The sequence below is a fragment of the Oncorhynchus tshawytscha genome, linkage group LG02 (assembly GCF_018296145.1).
Source record: "Oncorhynchus tshawytscha isolate Ot180627B linkage group LG02, Otsh_v2.0, whole genome shotgun sequence".
NCBI classification, from domain to species: domain Eukaryota; kingdom Metazoa; phylum Chordata; class Actinopteri; order Salmoniformes; family Salmonidae; genus Oncorhynchus; species Oncorhynchus tshawytscha.
Window position 1 is genome coordinate 21,620,949 of NC_056430.1, and position 23,860 is coordinate 21,644,808.

Sequence of the window (23,860 nt, forward strand, 5' to 3'; positions counted from 1 at the left end):
ATTTGATAGCTGGAAACTGCAGATTTTTTATGAAATATCTACATAGGCATTATTATCAGCAACCATCATTCCTGTGTTCCAATGACATGTTGTGTTAGCTTATCCAAGTTCATCATTTTAAAAAGATAATTGATCATTAGAAAACGCTTCTTTAGACTAGTTGATTATCTGTAGCATCAGCATTTGTGGGTTCGATTACAGGCTCAGAAGAAAGTACTTTGTTTCTAGCCATTTTGAGCCTGCAATCGAACCCACAAATGTTGATGCTCCAGATACTCAACTAGTCTAAAGAAGGCCAGTTGTATTGCTTCTTTAATTAGAACAACAGTTTTCAGCTGTGCTACTATAATTGCAAAAGGGTTTTCTAATGATCAATTAGATTTTTAAAATGATAAACTTAGATTATGTCACGTATACTCCCTCTCTGGCCTCTAGGTCATCAGGCTGCTGATTATCCCGCACACCTGTCACCATTGTCTCGCGCACCTGCGCCTCATCACACTCATCTGGACTCCATCACCTCCTTGATTATCTTCCCTATATCTGTCACTCCCCTTGGTTCTTTCCTCAAGTGTTATTGACTCTGTTTCATGTCGGTGCGTTGTTTGTGTTTCGTGTTTATTGTTTTGTTTATTCATTAAAACACTCGCTCCCTGTACTTGCTTCCCAACTCTCAGCGAACTCGTTACAGATGAGCTAAGTGATAGTTGCTGATAATGGGCCTCTTTACGCCTATGTAGATATTCCATAAAAAATCTGCCGTTTCCAGCTACAATAGTCATTTACAATATTAACAATGTCTACACTGTATTTCTGATCAATTGATGTTATTTGAATGGACAAAAAAAATTGCTTTTCTTTCAAAAACAAGGAAATTTCTAAGTGACCCACACTTTTGAACAGCAGTGTGTGTATATATACTTACAAAGCATGTAGAGGTCTGTAATTGTTATCATAGGTACACTTCAACTGTGAGAGACGGAATCTAAAACAAAAATCCAGGAAATCACATTGTATGATTTTTAAGTAATTAATTAGCATTTTATTGCATGACATAAGTATTTGATCACCTACCAACCAGTAAGAATTCCGGCTCTCACAGACCTGTTAGTTTTTCTTTAAGAAGCCATCCTGTTCTCCACTCATTACCTGTATTAACTGCACCTGTTTGAACTCGTTACCTGTATAAAAGACACCTGTCCACACACTCAATCAAACAGACTCCAACCTCTCCACAATGGCCAAGACCACAGAGCTGTGTTAGGACATCAGGGATAAAATTGTAGACCTGCACATGGCTGGGATGGGCTACAGGACAATAGGCAAGCAGCTTGGTGAGAAGGCAACAACTGTTGGTGCAATTATTAGAAAATGGAAGAAGTTCAAGATGACGGTCAATCACCCTCGGTCTGGGGCTCCATGCAAGATCTCACCTCGTGGGGCATCAATGATTATGAGGAAGGTGAGGGATCAGCCCAGAACTACACGGCAGGACCTGGTCAATGACCTGAAGAGAGCTGGGACCACAGTCTCAAAGAAAACCATTAGTAACACAAATCCTGCAGCGCACGCAAGGTCCCCCTGCTCAAGCCAGCGCATGTCCAGGCCCGTCTGAAGTTTGCCAATGACCATCTGAATGATCCAGAGGAGGAATGGGAGTAGGTCATGTTGTCTGATGTGACAAAAATAGAGCGTTTTGGTCTAAACTCCACTCGCCGTGTTTGGAGGAAGAAGAAGGCTGAGTACAACCCCAAGAACACCATCCCAACCGTGAAGCATGGAGGTGGAAACATCATTCTTTGGGGATGCTTTTCTGCAAAGGGGACTGGACAACTGCACTGTATTGAGGGGAGGATGGATGGGGCCATGTATCGCGAGATCTTGGCCAACAACCTCCTTCCCTCAGTAAGAGCATTGAAGATGGGTCGTGGTTGCGTCTTCCAGCATGACAACGACCCGAAACACACAGCCAGGGCAACTAAGGAGTGGCTCCGTAAGAAGCATCTCAAGGTCCTGGAGTGGCCTAGCCAGTCTCCAGACCTGAACCCAATAGAAAATCTTAGGAGGGAGCTGAAAGTCCGTATTGCCCAGCGACAGCCCCGAAACCTGAAGGATGTGGAGATGGTCTGTATAGAGGTGTGGGCCAAAATCCCTGCTGCAGTGTGTGCAAACCTGGTCAAGAACTACAGGAAATGTATGATCTCTGTAAATGCAAACAAAGGTTTCTGTACCAAATATTAAGTTCTGTTTTCTGATGTATCAAATACTTATGTCATGCAATAAAATGCAAATTAATTACTTAAAAATCATACAATATGATTTTCTGGATTTTTGTTTTAGGTTCCATCTCTCACAGTTGAAGTGTACCTATGATAACAATTGCAGACCTCTACATGCTTTGTAAGTAGGAAAAACTGCAAAATCGGCAGTGTATCAAATATTTGTTCTCCCCACTGTATGTATATATATTTTTTTTGTTTTTTTGTTTTTCACTATGCGTTAGTGAATACTTGTATCAATTTCAGAGGTGTTTGCATGTTAACCACTTTTACAAAAAGCAGTTTTAAACCTGCAGGTACCCCTATAAATCTTGTGTATCCAAGCCATGTTTTACAGGGGATCCTGGAAACTCTTCATATATTCATTCCTTTTAATTCTACAACATAATGTGAGCCTCTCTGTGTCCACTGTTTAAATCTGTTATCCTGAGTTGCAGGGATGAGTCTGGGGTCGTATGCCGGCCAACTCAACAGTTTGACCTCTCTGTCTAAATGACATTTCTTTACTACTCTCAACCATGTCTTCAGAGAAGTTAATCCACTGATTTGCCTACTGTACATTTCTGATATGTCCTAAAACCATTGCTGCCCTTTGTGAGGAAAAATCTCCTGCAGTCCATCTTGAAAGTACATCCATTACTGAATCTATATTCACAGCTGCTTATATTGTCCATCTTTGTTCATTGATTTATTTATGGTTTCTTGTGAAATAATTTGAGGTGGAAAAAAATCCCATGTTGAAATAGAAATAAATAAGATGACTAACATCAACTGAACATCTAACTAGTCCCTATCAGTGTAAACAGGGACAGTCAGAAACAGTTGAACCAATTAAATGGAGCATTGGACAGACTGAAACAAAGTGAACTAATTAGAGACACTGCAGAGCTAAATAAATGGAAATGTATTCATTTAGATTCTGTCTGTGTTTTAGTGCCTCTGTCACTCTCTCCCTCCCTGGAGAGTTAAACTGAACACTAATTTCTCATCTGATTCCTCATATCTCCACAGGTTTCACAAATCCCTCTGAAAGAACTACAAATGGGTCACTTATCAGATGTCTGGTCTGTTCTGGCAGACATAGAACCAACCTGTCCTTTTACATCCTCTAGTCTATCCCATCTATTTTTACTCCTATTAGGATGCCTAACAAGAATAAACCGAGGGAGAGAGAAAGAGAGCAAGAGAGACAGAGGGAAAGAGGTAAGGATAGAAAAGCCACATTTCATCATTAGCACTCCATTCAAACAACTCAACTGAGCAGTCATCACTCAGGGGAGTCCCAGGACTCTGTGCCTCTTCATTTATTCAATTTATCGATATGAAGTGGTCGTTAAGAGACACGTGACATCTAGTCTCAGGTGGCCTTAAAGTGAAATTGTAAGCAGCTAGAAGCAAAGGCCACGTTACATGTGAAAGTTTCCATCCTCTTGGTGCTATTAAACCAACATTTCATTGGCACATAGTGTAACTTTGATGTTCCCATGAAGAGAGCGCACTGCACGCCTAGGTGTGGAATCTGTGGATGTGGATCCATGGTAGGTGGAAATTTTATTTGTGTATTTTTCACATGGTGGCCTTCTGAATTATTTAACTGAAATAGTCCTTTTGATCCAAGAGTTAGAGCCCACAGAGTGAAACCCTTACCTGTCAAACACTTCAGTACACACAGACATGGGTACCTACAGAGCTGCCTCATGTGTACACAGGGGGAAATATGTAGCCATGCCCACTCTGTTAAAGAATTCTGTACTTTTCTGCAACTAGAATGTGTGTTATACAGGTATTTCACTTGTATGGATAGGGAAGGATAAATAGAGCCTCTTGATGGAGGTGATATTATTTCAACGAAGCAGTATGTGCGAGCTGTCTGTTCTCCTACATATCCTCACTCTGAAACAAATTCAGAGTTTGAGATTGAAATTCCAGGGTTGCGTAGCCACATACCCAGTCAGTGTGAATAAGATGTGGGTCTGTGGGTGGAGGGGAATAAGTCTGATTAGATAGAGAGAGTAATCATCACAGAACAGTGATTACGGTCAGTCAGTCACACTGATCAGAGCTGCCTGAGTGTTTTAATTTATACGGCTTCGATACAATGACCTCCTACCCACACCTGATCTCAGAAAGATGAAGTATTGCACACAACACTTCTTAATTAGCCATTATGTCTCCTGTTTGAAATTATTGAGCAAATGGGAAAGACGACCGTGGAAGCTCATGGAAAAGAGATTGCTCTGGCAGGTAGTGAGTGAGTGTGGGAGGGATGTGTATGAAATTAAGAGAAGGGTATCATGTTCAAACAGAATTGTTTTATGCAAAATCCAGTTGCCGGTCGACGGATGAAGTAATTTCATTTTCACGCATGATCTCCGGCCCCACAGACCAGGAAAATTGCATAGGAGGGAGAGAGGGGATTTCCTTTTTTCCATTTGAGTGTGTGATTAGTCCTCCCGACTTATAACCGTGGAGATGGTCCAATCCCCTTTGAGAAAACAAAAAAGATTCTCTAGACGAAAAAACACTGAAACATTAGAACATTTAGAGAAAATGTTCAACACTTTTCACCACTTAAAAGTAGATTAAATGGTTTTCCTAATCTTTAATATACCATCTCAACTGCTGCTAAAACTCCACTGTTAAAACCCATTAACACAAGCAGGCACATTTCTCTGTACAAGCTCACCACTTTAGCATGCACTCATTTAGTGACCCTTCCTTTGAGCTCAGTCCTCAAATTACCTCTCTTTGTAATGTAGTATTAGGCTAATAACTGCAGATGTAGCAATGCCTCATGGTACATCTTCTTTAGTGTCATATATTTCATCATATTCTCTGTCAAGCGCTCCTGACAGTTTTAGATTGTGACTCACTTGAATCTGTATGCACAACCTTGGGGCCTTGGGTCTCTCATTCAATCTAAACCTTTTAATAAGACAAAATAACATAGGGATATATTGCCCTCTAGTGATGTGTGGGTCAGCTGTTGTTCGTCCTCCCTCAATTGCTAACAACACATACATAACCGTCCAACTATATGTGATAAAGTGAAAATCTAAGGCCCGCACCCAATCTTAACCTGAATATATAAAATGTGCTGTACAATCAGAGACTGTAGAGATATGTTTTTACCTATAATTTCCAACATTTTGGTAGGCTATTATTTGCCCTAGAAGACTAAAGAAACCCTTGCTCAGATGAATAATGTCATACATTCGTAGAATGAATGCTTTAAAATCAGTAACATTTTCTCTTTCATCTTTTCTCTTACGATGCAAAGACATTTGCATATAACCCAACATGGTTCTGATAAGATTTCAGTTCAGCTTGGATGCACATTTTATGTGATTGAAATACTAGCAGCTTTTATGATGATGATAAAGATAGCAACTTTACAAACTAACTGCTGAAATAAAGAAATAATATTTTTCCACTATTAATCTAGAGTAAAACATTTCCTTTTGTGTAGCATTTTTATGCAAGAAATGCTTAATTCTGCAGGAGTTAATATTATATAAGTATATGTGAGAGGTTATAGACCAAGCCTAAATTCAGTGTTAAGATTTCAGTTGCCATTCCATTTAACCCATCTGCACAGTACAGTTCCCTTGACGTGTCATATTTGAAGTCCCAATCTTTTGACTGTCTAATTTATAGAGCACCTCACAATTATTGCACATAACATTTAATTTATTTAGCCTTATTTTACCAGGTAAATTGACTGAGAACATACACAACATTACCAAAAGTATGTGGACCCCCTCCTCGTCGAACATCTCATTCCAAAATCACGGGCATTTAAATGGAGTTGGTCCACCATTTGCTGCTATAACAGCCTCCACCATTCTGGGAAGGCTTTCCACTAGATCTTGAAACATTGCTGTGGGGACTTGCTTCTATTTAGCCACAAGTGCATTAATGATGTCAGACATTGATGTTGGGCAATTAGGCCTTGCTCGAAGTCGGCGTTCCAATTCATCCCAAAGGTGTTCGATGGGGTTGAGATCAGGGTTCTGTGCAGGCCAGTCAAGTTCCTCCACACCGATCTCGACAAACCATTTATGTATGGACCTCTTTGTGCACGGGGGCATTGTCATGCTGAAACAGGAAAGGGCCTTCCCCAAACTGTTGCCACAAAGTTGGAAGCATAGAATTGTCTAGAATGTAATTGTATTTAGATTAGATTTCCCTTCACTGGAACTAAGGGGCCTAGCCCGAACCAAGAAAAACAGCCCCAGACCATTACTCCACCAAACTTTACAGTTGATACTATGCATTGTAGGTAGCGTTCTTCTGGCATCCACCAAACACAGATTTGTCCGTCGGACTGCCAGGTGGTGAAGCGTGAGTCCTATGGTGGTGAGCTTAACATTACTCTAGCTGATGCTTGGCATTGCGCATGGTGATCTTAGGCTTGATAAGATGGTGCGGACAGATAGGGCAGCTGTGCTTCTAGTTCCTAGGCAACTTTGCAGTATTTTGTTGTTTTATGTGTTATTTTTTACATTATTAGCCCATAATTCTTTTGTGTTATTACATACAGCCGGGAAGAATGTTTGGGATATCAGCGTGACGGTAAACCACCATTATTACGACCTGGAATACGACTTTCCGGAATCAGATCCTTTGTTCATACCCCCCAGGGCAATTGAACTGATTCCAGAGGCTGATCCAAAACACCGCTGGCAGAGAAGAGTTATTCAGACTGGACTTCTAGTCCGACTCAGGAGGCGAGCACTCCACCCATCGCTTAAGAGTATATTACTTGCTAATGTTCAGTCTCTGGATAATAATGTTGACAAGCTCAGGGTGAGGATTTCCTTCCAGAGAGACATCAGGGATTGTTACATACTCTATTTCACGGAAACATGGCTTTCTCATGGCTCTCTCTTGATATACTGTCCATACAGCCAGTTGGGTTCTCAGTTCATCGCGCAGGCAGGAATAAATATCTCTCCGGGAAGAAGGGGAGGGGTGTATGTTTCATGATTAACTACTCATGTTGTGATTGTGGTAACATACAGGAACTCAAGTCCTTTCGTTCACCCGACCTAGAATACTTCACAATCAATTGCAGACCGTAACACCTCCCAAGAGAATTCTCTTCGAATATAGTTACAGCCGTGTATATTCCCCCTCAAGCCGATACCACGACGGCCCTCAAAGAACTTCACTGGACGTTATGCAAACTGGAAACCACATATCCTGAGGCCACATTTATTGTAGCTGGGGATATTAACAAAGCAAATTTGAGGAAAACGCTACCAAAGTTCTATCAACACATTGACTGTAGTACTCGCGCTGCTAAAACACTTAACCACTGCTACTCGAACTTCCGGGATGGCTACAAGGCCCTCCCCCGACCTCCCTTCAGCCAATCTGATCACTACTCTATTTTGCTCCTCCCTTCCTGTAGGCAGAAAACTCAAACAGGAAGTACCCGTGCTAAGGACTATTCAACGCTGGTCTGAACAATCGGAATCCATGCTTCAAGATTGTTTTGATCATGCGGACTGGGATATGTTCCGGGTAGCCTCCGAGAATAACATTGACGAATACACTGATACGGAGACTGAGTTTGTCAGGAAGTGTATAGGAGATAATTGAACCCACTGTGACTATTAAAACCTAGCCTAACCAGAAACAGTGGATATATGGCAGCATTTGCGCAAAACTGAAAGCAAGAACCATCGCATTAAACCATGGCAAGGTGACTGGGAATATGGCTGAATACAACCAGTGTAGTTATTCCCTCCATAAGGCGATGAAACAGGCAAAACGTCACTACAGAGACAAAGTGGAGTCTCAATTCAACGGCTCAGACACAAGACGTATGTGGCAGACAATCATAGACTACAAAGGGAAAACCAGGATACCAACGTCAAGCTTCCGGACAAGCTAAACACCTTCTTCGCCCACGTTGAGGATAACACAGTGCCACCAAAGCAACCCGCTACTAACCACTGTTGGCTCTCCTTCTCCATGGCCAACATGAGTAAGACTTTTAAGTGTGTTAACCCTCGCAAGGCTGCCGGCCCAGACGGGATCCCTAGCCAGTTCCTCAGAGCATGTGCAGAACAGCTGGCTGGAGTGTTTACGGACATATTCAATCTTTCCCTGTCCAAGTCTGCTGTCCCCACATGCTTCAAGAGGGGCACCATTGTTCCTGTACCCAAGAAAGCAAAGGTAACTGAACTAAATGACTTTCGCCCTGTAGCACTCACTTCTGTCATCATGAAGTGCTGTGAGAGACTAGTCAAGGATCATCACCTCTACCTTACCTGTCACCCTAGACCCACTTCAATTTGCTTACCGCCCCAATAGATCCACAGACAATGCAATCGCCATTGGACTGCACACTGCCCTATCCCATCTGGACAAGAGGGATACCTATGTAAGAATGCTGTTCATTGACTATAGCTTAATGAACAGCTTAGTACCCTCCAAGCTCATCATTAAGCTCGAGGCGCTGGGTCTGAACCCTGCCCTGTGCAACTGGGTCCTGGACTTCCTGACTGGCCGTCCTCAGGTGAGGTAGGAAACAACACCTCCACTTCACTGATCCTCAACACTGGGGCCCCACAAGGGTGCATGCTCAGCCCCCTCCTGTACTTCCTGTTCACCCATGACTGCATGGCCATGCACACCGCCATTGCAATCATCAAGTTTGCTGATTACCAACAATGATGAGACAGTCTACAGGGAGGAGGTGAGGGCCCTGGGAGTGTGATGCGAGGAAAATAACCTCTCATCCAATGTCAACAAAAGAAAGGAGCTGATCGTGGACTTCCAGAAACAGTAGAGCAAACACCCCCCTATCCACAGAAGCGCAGTGGAGAAGGTAGAAAGCTTCAAGTACCTCAGCATACACATCACTAACAAACGGAAATGATCCACCCACACAGACAGTGTGGTGAAGAAGACACAACAGTGTCTCTTTAACCTCAGGAGGCTGAATAAATGTGGCTTGAAAGTCCCTGAGCTTTCAGTAAGGCCATTTCTACTGCAAATGTTTGTCTATGTAGATTGCATGGCTGTGTGCTCGATTTTATACATCTTTCAACAATGGGTGTGGCTGAAATAGCCGAATCCACTTGTAGGGGTGTCCACATACTATCGCATATATAGTGTACTCTTTTACAGCGATGACCTGGGGAAGAGTTATGGGGAGGAAACTGGGGATGATTAGGTGGCCAGATTGGGAATTTAGACAGGACACCGGAAAGTCAGGACACCCATTTAACGTCCCATCCGAAAGATGGCACCTTACTCAGGGCAATGCCCCCTTCACTGCTCTGGGGCATTGGTATCTCCTTAGACCAGAGGGAAGAATTCCCTCTACATGGCCTTCCAACATCACTTCCTGCAGCAGCTGGTGTACCATCCAGAGGGATCGACCAGGACCAACCCTGCATTAGCTGCAGAGGCAAGTCAGCAGTGTAGTATGCATAGCCGGCACTGTTATCATCCTCTTTTACCACTTCCCCAAATCTTTCCCAAACATTATTGTTCTGGCCCTTCCTTCTCTTTTCAATTCTCAATTTAACAGCTTTTCTCTTAATTAATTAAATTCTGACCAGAGGCGTCATGCCCATTGGGGGCACAGGGGCACATGCCCTATTAGATTTGTTTGTTTTTTCTCTGTAATACTACTAGCCACTTAGCAATTTTTTAAAGTTAGCTTTGGCTAGCCCAGATAGGTTCCCAATCTCCCAACTTCATAACTAGCGATCAGCTATCAATCAAGTTAGAGTAGCTAGCTTGTTTAACTTTCTTACCTGACGTGCCTGCTGGCAAGGTTGGTAGAAATTAGAAAAGCAAGCAATAATTAAATGTACTGAATACAACATTACTTTCAATCTTTTACCCAGATTTTAGCAGATGCAGAGAAGCATATGTAGGTTATTCTTAGGGATAGCCCCTTTTCTTTCAATGTTCACCTAAAATGACATACCCAAATCTAACTGCCTGTAGCTCAAGCGCTGAAGCAAGGATATGCATATTCTTGGTACCATTTGATAGTAAAGACTTTGTTTGTGGAAATGTGAATTGAATGTCGGATAATATAACACAATATATCTGGTAGAAGAAAATACAAAGAAAACTGCAAAGTTTCAGATGGATAACTTGAAGTATGAGCAAACTACATGACATTTAGTGTGAAGTCACCCAGGTACATTTGGGCAAATCGCGAAGGAGACATTTACATTCACATTACATTTTTCTGAAAGAATATCATCAAATCTGTATACTTGGACTTTGATTTAGCTTTTCCAGTATTTCCGGTATTAGTAGCCATATTATAAGTTCAACATTTGCAAAACACCTAGTTTTCATAGCTCTCCATATTCTTATGATCTTTCTCCAAAAGGAAAAGGCTTGCTGTCGCACAAGGTTAGCAGGTTTCCCGATACTCCCGTAAAGCCCAGCTCACTGGCTATCTAGCTAGCTTTGTTTGACCCCGATTGGTGCTTATTTGACAAAGTTACAGTCGACCAAGTGAAGAGCGCCCGCATTATCGGCGTGCCATGAAGGCATCGCTCTTGACCAAATTTGGTGTCCTATAGGATCTACTACACCCCTAATGATATAGTGAAGTCTGATTACATTCTATGATCTCTGAGGAATAAATACGAACATGATTTGACTGGTTGAAACAATGTTTAGTGTTAGCTTTGAACATTCCCTTGGAAATACAAAATCGATCGTGCATGCTATGTGGACTTTTTTAGGATATGAAAAAGGATTTGATCTAACCAAATGGCACTTCATGTTGTCTCTGGGACCCTTTGGATGATAAATCAGAGCAAAATTCCAGAATGTAAGTACACATTTGACCTTCAGAGGTGAATTTATCAAACTATTGTGGTGAAAAAAGTGTTTTGTTGTTAGGTGTTCTCCTAAAACAATAGCATTGCATTTTTTCGCAGTAATAGCTACTGTAAAGTGGAAAGTGCAGTTATATTAACAAGAATTTAAACTTTTAGACGATATAAGACACTTATATGTACTGGCATTTGTTGTTTCTCTAAAATGTGCGATCATGACACATGGCGCTGCATGATTTACAACTATCTCTTTAACGGGACGCCTATCCCTAATTGAAAAAAGTTCCACCAGTCAGGAGGGTACAGACAGCTCAATAGGTATGCTTAGATATGCAGAAAAATATAGTATTTTATACATAAAATTAAGCATAATAGTTATGGCTCTAGCTTGCAGGAAAAAGCTGTTTCAGGTGTTTGAAAAATGCACAATGTCTGGATGGGGGCATGACCCCGCTATGGACCACCTCCCAGCCATCCTCACATACAATACCAGTCAAAAGTTTGGACACATTTACTCATTCAAGGGTTTTTCTTTAATTTGACAATTTTCTACATTGTAGAATAATAGTGAATACCTCTAAACTATGAAATAACACATATGGAATCATGTAGTAACCAAAAAAGTGTTAAACAACCACACATGCGTAGATCATCCGTTCACCTACTCTTCGTCTCACAAAGACACGGCATTTGGAACCAAAAATCTCAAATTTGGACTCTTTGGAACAAAAGACAGATTTCCACTGGTCTAATGTCCATTGCTTGAGTTTCTTGGCCCAAGCAAGTCTCTTCTTCTTATTGGTGTCCTTTAGCAGTGGTTTCTTTGTAGCAATTCGACCATGAAGGCCTGATTCATACAGTCTCCACTGAACAGTTGATGTTGAGATGTGTCTGTTACTTGAACTCTGTGAAGCATTTATTTGGGCTGCAATCTGAGGTGCAGTTAACTCTAATGAACTTATCCCCTGCAGCACAGGTAACTTTGGGTCTTCCTTTCCTGTGGCAGTCCTCATGAGAGCCAGTTTCATCATAGCGCTTGATGGTTTTTGCGACTGCACTTAAAGAAGTGATGTGTCTTTGGCTATGCTGGATTAAGTGATATGACTTGCTATTCTATAAAATCATTTCTCTGTAATTAATATTATCTGATTAAGCTAATCAGGTAAATGTAATTAACAAGAAAGTCAGGGCACCACGAAATAATGTTTATAGAGCTGTTATCTTCCGAATGAACTCTTAACCACCCAGTAATCTTTTAAATCAATAGCAGTCAATATTTAATCGTCACTTTATTCAGTCTCATCTGAAAGTTGTAAATTCTTGGTTATCTTCACAAACCCTGGCTAACAAGTTGAATCAGCAATACAACATTTGGATTAATTATTTATTTCCTAAATACCTATATAATCACACAGAATTACATCTACACAGAATGGATCATACATTGATTACAAATTATGTCATAATGGAAAATGTCCCTCGCAGATGGCTGGTTACACAAAGAAAGGGGGTTGGGTTTTCAATGAAAGAGCGGGAAGACTGAGGAACAAAAAGATTGTGTGTCTATCGGGCCGTAGGCAGCTATGCTATCGTAAATACAGTATCTTATGCATTCTAAATAACCGCCCATTTGAGAAAGGAAAATGCAATAAATATTTACTCTGAGCTGCGCTTCGGTAGATTGGTCGTAGATAGACGGCTGGGTTGCCTACCATGGATCTCTTGTCCTGTGAAGAATGTCTAGTGGTGAACTGGAGGGTGGTAGAATGGATACTCTGTCCGTCCTCTCCTAGCCCACGTTTACAGCTGCTGTTGCTAAAGCAGAGGTATCACTTCTTTAGTGAATAAGAGTTCGAAGTTCATACCAAGTTGCCATACTTTTAAGCTTGTGCTATATTCTGGCTGATATAGTTGAAATTCATCCTTTCGGAGTGTCGATCGTCACATTGAACACATTGATGCTAATTCCGTATTTATTATCTGAGCCCTTTTATCGTAAGACCGTTGTCCTCACGTCCTTAGAACAGAAAGTTGAATTTTCGTAAACGGGTTGATATAGTGGTGAAAGAATGGCATGTTTCATAGTTTACAACCAAAGTCTGTTCACTTGGGTGGAGCCTCTGAGTGAGCAGAGTTGCTCTATGACAAACCGTTCTCTCATTTAAGAAGCTAAAATTACATTTAATCTTTTCACAAATAGTTTCATATTTAAACATTTAAATTGCACAACAATTCCATGTGAATCTGGTAACTAGAATGTGTCGACTTTCCAAGATAAAGTTTATCATCCTGTCATTAGTAGTAATGTCTCAGACAACAACTGATCTGAGATCATATTCATTAAGTACCAACGCATATTTTCAACTGGTTGGATTACCAAAATATGGTTCCGTTTCCCACCTTTCGTTGTTACCAGACTCTCTATGCTACAAAGACTTTACAAGAGTCAACTCTATGAAGTAGAGAGGGAAAAGGGGAAAGGTATTTATGGGGTTAATAAACCTCCCCCAACAGGCCAACGTCATGACAGAAGCTTTCAAAGTTCTTGAAATGTTCCGCTTTGACTCACCTTCATGTCTTAAAGTAATGATGGACTGTTATTACTCTTTGCTTATTTGAGCTGTTCTTGCATAATATTGACTTTTTGGTCTTTTACAAAATAGGGCTAATTGCCGATTTCTGTGGCTGGTAACTCTAATTAACTTATCCTGTGCAGTCTTCCTTTCCTTTGGTGGTCCTCATGAGAGCCAGTTTCATCATAGCGCTTGGTGGTTTTTGCGACTGCACTTGAAGAAACTTTAAAAGTTGATTGAATTGTCTTAAAGTAATGATGGACTGTTGTTTCTCTTTGCTTATTTGAGCTGTTCTTGCCATAATATGTACTTGGTCTTTTACCAAATCGGGCTATCTTCTGTATACCACACCTACCTTGTAACAACACAACTGATTGGCTCAAACGCATTAAGAAGGAAAGAAATTCCACAAATTAACCTTTAACAAGGCACACGTTTTAATTTAAATGAATTCCAGGTGACTTCTACTCATGAAGCTGGTTGAGAGAATGCCAAGAGTGTGCAAAGCTGTCACCAAGGCAAATGGTGGTACTTTGAAGAATTTCAAATATAAAATATATTTTGATTTGGTTGCTACATGATTCCATATGTGTTATTTCATAGTTGTGATGTCTTCACTATTATTCTACAATGTAGAAAATAGTAAAAATTACAACAACAAAAACTGAGTAGGTGTGTCCAAACTTTTTGACTGCATGACTCCCCTGACTCTGACATTGTCCTTTTTAACTCAGTGGATTGAAGTTAACTTTTTCCACTGAAGTTCCTTAAAGCATTTGGAGATTGGCGTGCATTTGGCGTGTCTAGGCTACAGTCATGCACTAAAGCAGGTGTTTCAAACCCTTTCCACGGAGGGCCGTGTGTCTGCATGTTTTTGGTTTTCCCTTTCAATTAAAACCTAGACAACCAGGTGAGGGAAGTTCCTTACTAATTAGTGGCCTTAATTCATCAATCAAGTACAAGGATAGAGCGAAAAACCCGCAGACACTCGGACATCCGTGACAGTAGTTTGACACTTGCCCTAAAGCTTTTTTGTACCTATTGCCTAATGCCAGATAAAAATAATGAAAGAAAAACCTCAATGTAGCCTATAGATATGAATTACACAAGAATGATAGATTTATAGATTTTTTATGCATTGTTTTCTCTTTATTCAGCCCGCCTGCCATCCACCTAACCTTCATCCACACAATATTTCATGACCTCCCTGCCGATATAACTGCTGGGACTGTGGGTTATGAGTCAACCCGCACATCACTATTTCCCTCTACCACTTCTGAGCCATGCTTTGAGTCTCATACAACATGTCATCGTGTTTATATCTCCCTCTGTCAGATCCGCTCGGACCAGGACCTGGAGAAAGGGATACGCTACAGCATCACTGGAGCAGGGGCGGACCAGCCTCCCATTGACGTGTACAACATCGACCCTGTGCACGGCAAGATGTTTGTCACCAGACCCCTGGACAGAGAGGAGAGGGCCTCCTACCATGTGAGTTACAGTGCGTGATACGGTCGCTCCACACATCTGTTGTGTGTCTGTCTATCTGTTTGTCTGGGTGTCTATCTGTCCGTCCGTCTGTCTGTGCAGGATGGCTGTTGTAATTCTGTCACACTAACACAGTGAGACTGAGTGAAGCCTCAGATTCTGAGTACAGCCTTTTGTATGCTTTAGCAACACTGTCTTGTTTATGCCAGACTGTCCTTTCTGAGTTATGATAAAAGTGTGAAATGAAAGAAAGAAAGATTGCCTTGACAAAGCACAGATTTCTGCAGCCATTCAAGCTGTCAATTAGGCTTGAAGGAGGTTTTTCAGCAGAGAGAGAGACGGTTTGGAGAGGAGTGTGTCTTTAACTGCTAATGAACAGGCAATGTTCTGGGTGTTGCGTTGGTGTTGTGTTTAGGAATCTCATGACAGCAGGAGCAACCCTTTCTTTGTCTACAGCTGGCTGTTAACCCCCATCAGACTGGAACATGTGCCCCACGAACTCTGTAGCTGCACACTGCCTCCTCTCCTTTGACAGCCTTACATTTAGCATACATCTGCCTCTTACTGTACACATTTCAGACATGCTCACAACATTAGATATTTCCTTAGATTAGATTAAATATTTATTTCAAATATCACAGATATTGGCTTTACATACAAAAATGCACCGCCAAAGAATGGGAGACGTAGCATAGGCCAGACAGACATAACAAACCAGGGGTTGAAACCAGGAAATAGAAACGAAAACTGGAAAATAACTACATTTTTAGAGGAACAGAATCAGAACCTCGAACAAAAGGGATCTACAGCATACTGTTTCAGAACAGAACCATTATTTTTAGTTTGGAAATAATGTTATTTTACATTCCTGGCATTTTTTTCCAGTCTCAGAATAAACGTGCCTATGCAAAGCCCCCACTTTGTCACTTAGAAACTTATTCCAATGTCTGCCTACCTGCCAGCTAAAAATCTTTGCCTGTGCGTGTGTATGAAACATGACCCTCCCCATATATATACACACATATATATACAGTACCAGTCAAAAGTTTGGACACACCTGCTCATTCCAGGGCTTTACTGATTTTTTATTATTTTCTTCATTGCAACATAATAGTGAAGACATCACAACTATGAAATGACACATATAGAATCATGTAGTAACCAAAAAAGTGTTAAACAAATCAAAATATATTTTATATTTGAAATTCTTCAAAGTACCACCCTTTCCCTTGATGACAGCTTTGCACACTCTTGGCGTTCTCTCAACCAGCTTCATGAGTAGAAGTCACCTGCAATGCATTTCAATTAAAGGTTGTGCCTTGTTAAAAGTTAATTTGTGGAATTTCTTTCCTTCTTAATGCGTTTGAGCCAATCAGTTGTGTTGTTACAAGGTAGGTGTGGTATACAGAAGCAAAGAGAAACAACAGTCCATCATTACTTTAAGACATCAAGGTCACTCAACTTTTAAAGTTTCTTCAAGTGCAGTCGCAAAAACCACCAAGCGCTATGATGAAACTGGCTCTCATGAGGACCACCACAGGAAAGGAAGACTGCACAGGATAAGTTCATTAGAGTTACCAGCCACAGAAATCGGCAATTAACTGCACCTTTTTTAAATGTAATTTTGTTTGACCTTTATTTAACTAGGCAAGTCAGTTAAGAACAAATTCTTATTTACAATGACGGCCTACCATCGCAGCCCAAATAAATGCTTCACAGAGTTCATGTAACAGACACATCTCAATATCAACTGTTCAGAGGAGATTGTGTGAATCAGGGGTTTCTCTCTGCAAAGAAACCACAACTAAAGGACACCAATAATAAGAAGAGACTTGCTTCGGACAAGAAACATGAACAATGGACATTAGACCAGTGGAAATCTGTCATTTGGTGTGATGAGTCCAAATTTGAGATTTTTGGTTCCAACCGCTGTGTCTTTGTGAGACTCAGAGTAGGTGAACGGATGATCTCCTCATGCGTGGTTCCCACCGTGAAGCATGGAGGAGGAGGTGTGATGGTGTGGGGTGCTTTGCTGGTGACACTGTCTGTGATTTATTTAGAAATTAAGGCACACTTAACCAGCATGGCTACTACAGCATTTTGCAGCGATACGCCATTCAATCTGGTTTGCGCTTAGTGTTACTATCATTTGTTTTTCAACAGGACAATGACCAAAAACACACCTCCAGGCTATGTAAGGGTTATTTGACCAAGAAGGAGAGTGATGGAGTTGTGCATCAGATGACCTGGCCTCCACAATCACCCGACCTCAACCCAATTGAGATGGTTTGGGATGAGTTGGGATGAGTGAAGGAAGTGCTCAACATATGTATGAACTCTTTCAAGACTGTTGGAAAAGCATTCCAGGTGACGACTGTACCTTATTAAGCTGGTTGAGAGAATGCCAAGATTGTGCATAGCTGTCATCAAGGCAAAAGGTACTATGAAGATTCTAAAATATAAAACATTGTTTTGTCTAACACTTTTTTGGTTGCTACATGATTCCATCTGTGTTATGTCATAGTTGTGATGTCTTCACTATTATTCTACAGGCCTGAGTGTCTGATTGATTTGTATTACATACACTTAAAACACACAATTTTCCATACAAGAGATTTGCAGCGAACTCCAAGTCCATGGACCTCCCTGCTCTTGGCAGTCCTCTCTCTTTGGCCTGACTCATCCATCTGGCAGTTCCTGCTGGTCCATTTATTTCCAGATGAGGTCCTGCTTGTCAGTCCTCCTACAGTATCAGTCTCTTTTCCAGAGCCTGCCATCTGGTGGAGGTGGGAGTGAAGGTGTAACCTGGTCAGGCCAGCCCAGTGGTGTCAGGTCTCTTTGCGAGCTGGTGGATGTTAGTACACATGCTCCTACACCTCTTGGCACGGGAGGGATCAATAAGTCAGTCAGGTCATTGAGTGCTTGTTAAGGCCTAGTGAACTGGACTGGCAACTGTAAACAAGCCTGAGCCTGAGTGGAGCCTGATGTTGGAGCTTGGTGTTAGAGCCTGACAGGAGCTTGGTGTTAGAGCCTGACAGGGGCTCGTTATTAAAGCCTGAGAGGAGCCTTGTATTACAGCCTGAGGGGAGCTTGGTATTACAGCCTGAGGGGAGCTTGGTATTAGGGCCTGAGAGGAGCTTTTTGTTTGAGCCTAAGAGGAGCCTGGTGTTAGACCCTGGTGTTAGAGCCTGGTGTTAGATCCTGGGAGGAGCTCGGTGTTAGAGCCTCAGAGGAGCCAGGTGTTAGTCACCCAACCGGTAAGACAGAGATAGCACTAGACTTTCAATTTATGAGTTACCTGTGAAGACCCTTCTCTGCTCTTGGTTTTTACTGCTCATGGTTGGTGTAGATAACTTTATATGTGACCCACCACTTTGATTCGGTGATATTTGGCAACATTTTGTTAAAGTAGAGACTCAGAGATAGAAAATGGTATGTGATAAACTGCAGTGGAGAAACAATTGGAAGTTAATTCTGCTTTGAAAGTTGCTAAATTTGTAACCCCACTTTTGATAAAATGCCTCATGAATGTTTTTGGTACACCTACTGGAGAGCTCTTCTTTGTCTACACCCATTCAGCATCGTTCACACATGCTTAAGCCTTAGCCCCACCCAATCTCTTTAAGGATTCACATGTGAGGCCTTGTGCTAAACAGAGTGAGTAAGGTAGTGTAGTAAACTACCAAAGCTTTCGATACTAAAAGTGGTGAAAGTAGTAGTAAAATACATTTGATCTAGACCTTGGCCCATATCCTAATCTGACTTTGGTGTAGGTCATGTTGTTCTTCACATTACACATAATATATTAAATCAAATCAAAGTTTGTTTGTCACATGCACAGGATGTAGAAGGTGTAAATGGTACAGTGAAATGGTTACTTGTATAGTGGAGTCTTTTGTTTAGTCTTTTATCTAAACAATGAACCATAATCCCAACCCATACAGTACTACCATGTACCATGCATGAATCTGCAGGTAGCTAAAGCTAACCAACTAGGTTCAATGTAATCTAGCTAGCTATATGCTATAGCTAGTAATGTAAATGGCTTTCTGAGATAATAATAACATTACTACAAAGATTATACACGTAACATTAGCTGGTGAGCCAGCCAGCTAACATCTGCTAGCTAGCTAACATTACACTTTAATTTGTAATGAAAATGACTTTACGACAAACGTATAATATAATATTAGAAAAGTATAATATCTGAAAATGTAGCTAGACTTTTGCCCATATACATGGATGAACGCTTCTCCCCCTCTGTCATGGATGCCATGGTTGCCCTTAGTTTGAAGATGTAATCCGGAGACAGGTGTTTTATACAACAGCCTTCTGTGTTCTCTTTTCAACTCCCTCCTCATTTGCAATCATACTCTTCTTCCACCGGGCATTCTACTGATTTCAAACTTGGTCAACTTCTTCTGTGACAACAGTACCGTTGATCGCCGTTTCTTCCCCATCCCTTTCATCAGAAGACTCTACAATGTCTGGTTCAATTAAAATGTTTTTACCTAAATTAAGGATTTCCTCATTGTCTGATTCATTTTCAGAGTCAGAGAGAGTCAACATGGCATGATCATCCACCCGAAAGTAGTCCATGACAACTATTCCCCTCAAATCTTTGTCGAAATGCATGTTAAATTCAGGGCAGCAATATTGAGAGCAGTAGCAACAATTTTGCAGTTCTTCATAATATCTTTTTTAAAAGCTGTGGTAGCAAGGATTATCTACACATACTGAGCAGCTCATGTTATAGACAGAAGCATGCTACATGGCAGATCATTCTGAACTTATCTCTCGGCATGTACAGCCCATCCATTATTATATCAGTCAATCATGGCTAACGGGAAGGTTCCTGTCACTGGGATAGGTGGGACAGTCGCGTCCCACTTGACAATTGCCAGGGAAAATGCAGAGCGCCAAATTCAAATAAAATACTATAAAAATCATACTTTTATTAAATCACACATGTAAGATACCAAATTAAAGCTACACTCGTTGTGAATCCAGCCAACAAGTCATATTTCAAAAAGGCTTTTTGGCGAAAGCATAAGATGCTATTATCTGATGATAGCACAACAGTAAACAAAGAGAGAGTAGCATATTTCAACCCTGCAGGCACCACACAAAACGCAGAAATAAAATATAAATCATGCCTTACCTTTGATGAGCTTCTTTTGTTGGCACTCCAATATGTCCCATAAACATCACAAATGGTCCTTTTGTTCGATTAATTCCGTCGATATATATCCAAAATGTCAATTTATTTGGCGCGTTTGATCCAGAAAAAAACAGCTTCCAATTCACGCAATGTTACTAACAAATCTCTCAAAAGTTACCTGTAAACTTTGCCAAAATTTTTCAAACTACTTTTGTAAAACAACTTTAGGTTTTGTTAATAATCAATCAAATTGTAGACGGGACAATCTGTGTTCAATACAGGAAGACAACAAACTCACTCTACTTTTCTAGTCATGCGCCTTCTCAAAAAGTACACTTCAAATGACACAAATTCAAGATGGCCGTACTTGTTCATTACACAAAGGAATAACCTCAACCAATTTCCAAAGACTGGTGACATCCAGTGGAAGCGGTAGGAACTGCAAACAAGTGCCTTAGAAATTTTGTTTGTTTAGACAGTGACCTCAAAAACAAATCTGAATGGTTAGTCCTCGGTGGTTTTGCCTGCTACATAAGTTATGTTAAACTCACAGACATGATTCAAACAGTTTTAGAAACTTCAGAGTGTTTTCTATGCAAATCTACTAATAATATGCATATCTTATATTCTTGGCATGAGTAGCAGGAAGTTGAAATTGGGCACGCTATTTATCCAAAAGTGGAAATGCTACCCACTATCCCAAAGAGGATTTAAGTAGTGATGTGCGACATACGCCTAGCTTCCTGGAATGGGTCACATATGTTCTGGTCTGTTCTTTGATACGAAAGACATGACTGGTGTTTTTGACAGGCTTCCATCAGAGGAAGCGGAACTCTGAGGTTAGCGTGTGGGTGTAGTTTTGTTTTTCTCCACATACAGCTGTAGGGAGAGAGCAGCTGGGAGCCAGCCAAGAGAATTGTGTGTGCGTGCGTGTGTGTGCATTTGTGTGTTTTGATGAAGATGTTGACGGGTGTGCCTCGGGGGAATTGGACAGACCCCATCAGTGGTTGCTGTGGCGGCGCTGGTGGTTGGCGATGCGTTTCTCAGTCCCGCCCACCAGCATGCTAATGACGGCCCAAAATCACACATTAGCAGTCCACACACACTGCTCACATACTCCTCACACACTCCTCCAGGCTCTCAGATCAAATGTCCATTGGCTCCGTCATCCCCCATCCCCTTACACCACACACCATGCAGAGTCCACAGCTGAGGAAACAGATTGGGCTTGTTTTTTTTGTTGGTGTTTCTCTCTTTGTTTGTTTGTTTGTTGTGCTCTGGCCTAGTGAAACTCATCGTCTGGGGGAATATTAAGTGGCTGAAACAACAGCGTTTGGACGTGTTTACACGGTGTTTGTGTGTGTGTGTGTGCCTGTGTTTGTGTGTGTGTGTGTGTGTGTATTTATGTGCTCACGTGTGTGAGAGCAGAAGTCAGTCAATGTGAAATCCGTCAGTGTGTGTGTTTCCACACCATGCGGAACAGACACAAAGCAAGATGAATCATTTTTTGAAGAAGGCAGGTGTCGATGCTGTAGCTTGAGGCTCCTCTTTACCATTCAGCCCTCTGGCACCGTTCTAAAGAACATTGCTTCTTTCTGTGAATAGTAAAGATATTATGTTTGTCAATGTTGTACTTGCTGTAATAAAAGGGTCCACTGCCCACATGACTGTGAAGGTGTATGAGAAAGACAACCTCCAACACAAGTCTCTCCATCTCGATCTGGATTTTCATGACTTTATTTTTTAAAGAGCTATTTGGAGAGACAATGATGGTGTTCTTTGCCTTTCAAATATAATGGTGTCTAGAGCTGTGAGACATCATTAGTCAACATGGGTATTCAGACACGGGGTTGTCACTCCTTCCTCTCACATGTTGACTAGACCGGGCACGTGCGTGTGGCCTCGTGCGGCATCACGCGCAGGTTGATTTTGTCCACCCACACCAGATGAGATCAGGACACGCATGTTGAAATATCAAAACGAAGTCTGAACCAACTTTATTTATTTGGGGACAGGTCGAAATGCATGAAACAATCACGGCCATTTAGCTAGCTTGCTGTTGCTAGCTAATTTGTCCTGGGATATAAACATTGGGTTGTTATTTTACCTGAAATGTACAAGGACCTCTACTTCAACAATTCATTCCCATATAAAAGGGTCAATTTAGTTAGTTTCTAGTAATTTCTCTTCCTTCAGTCTCCTTCTTCTGATTTTATATGACGGTTGGCAACCAACTTTAAGGTGCATTACCACCACCAACTGGACTTGAGTGTGGACCTTTAATCTTTCAGTCAGTTCAGTTTCAGTTTCAGCTCTTAAAAACCAATGAGGAGACGGGAGAGGTGGGACTTGCAGCGCATCAAGCATAAAAAATAGAAACAAGTTATATTTTAGAGGCGCTGTTGCGCCTTCTTCACCACGCTGTCTGTGTGGGTGGACCATTTCAGTTTGTACGTGATGTGTATGCAGAGGAACTTAAAACTTTCCACCTTCTCCACTACTGTCCCGTCGATGTGGATAGGGGGGTGCTCCATCTGCTGTTTCCTGAAGTCCACAATCATCTCCTTTGTTTTGTTGACGTTGAGTGTGAGGTTATTTTCCTGACACCACACTCTGAGGGCGCTCACCTCCTCCCTGTAGGCCGTCTCGTTATTGTTGGTAATCAAGCCTACCACTGTGGTGTCGTCTGCAAACTTGATGATTGAGTTGGAGGCGTGCATGGCCACACAGTCATGGGTGAACAGGGAGTACAGGAGAGGGCTGAGAATGCACCCTTGTGGGGCCCCAGTGTTGAGGATCAGCAGGGTAAAATGTTGTTTCCTACCTTCACCACCTGGGGGCGGTCCGTCAGAAAGTCCAGGTCGAGACCCTAATGACGAGTTTGGAGGGTACTATGGTGTTAAATGCTGAGCTGTAATCGATGAACAGCATTCTTACATAGGTATTCCTCTTGTCCAGATTGGTTAGGGCAGTGTGCAGTGTGATTGCGATTGTGATTGCGTTGTTGGGGCGGTAAGGGCCTATTGGGGCGGTAAGAAATTTGGAGTAGGTATAGGGTGTCAGGTAGGGTGGAGGTGATATTATCCTTGACTAGTCTCTCAAATCACTTCATAATGACGGAAGTGAGTGCTACGGGGCGATAGTTGTTTAGCTCAGTTACCTTAGCTTTCTTGGGAACAGGAACAATGGTGGCCCTCTTGAAGCATTTGAGAAGAGCAGACTGGGATAGGGACTGATTGAATATGTCCGTAAACACACCAGCCAGCTGGTCTGCGCATGCTCTGAGGACGCGGCTAGGGAGGCCGTCTATGCCGGCAGCCCTGCGAGGGTTAACACGTTTAAATGTTTTACTCACATTGGCTGCAGTGAAGGAGTGCCCGCAGGTTTTGGTAGTGGGCCGTGTCAGTGGCACTCAAAGCGAGCAAAGAAGTTGTTTAGTTTGTCTGGGAGAAAGACGTCGGTGTTAGCAACGGGAATGGTTTTCATTTTGTAATCCGTGATTGACTGTAGACCCTGCCACATACAGTTGAA

The 23,860-nt window shown here is 41.7% G+C and overlaps 1 protein-coding gene across 2 annotated transcripts in view; it reads left to right on the forward strand.

The window, feature by feature from the left end:
- LOC112219555 (cadherin-4) overlaps positions 1-23,860 on the forward strand; it is a 342,114-nt gene that overhangs the window by 269,437 nt on the left and 48,817 nt on the right. For both annotated transcript variants that reach the window (XM_024380897.1, XM_024380906.1), the window contains exon 6: positions 15,016-15,171. In XM_024380897.1, coding sequence (XP_024236665.1) covers positions 15,016-15,171 — 156 coding nt within the window. The remainder of the gene's footprint in view (positions 1-15,015; positions 15,172-23,860) is intronic.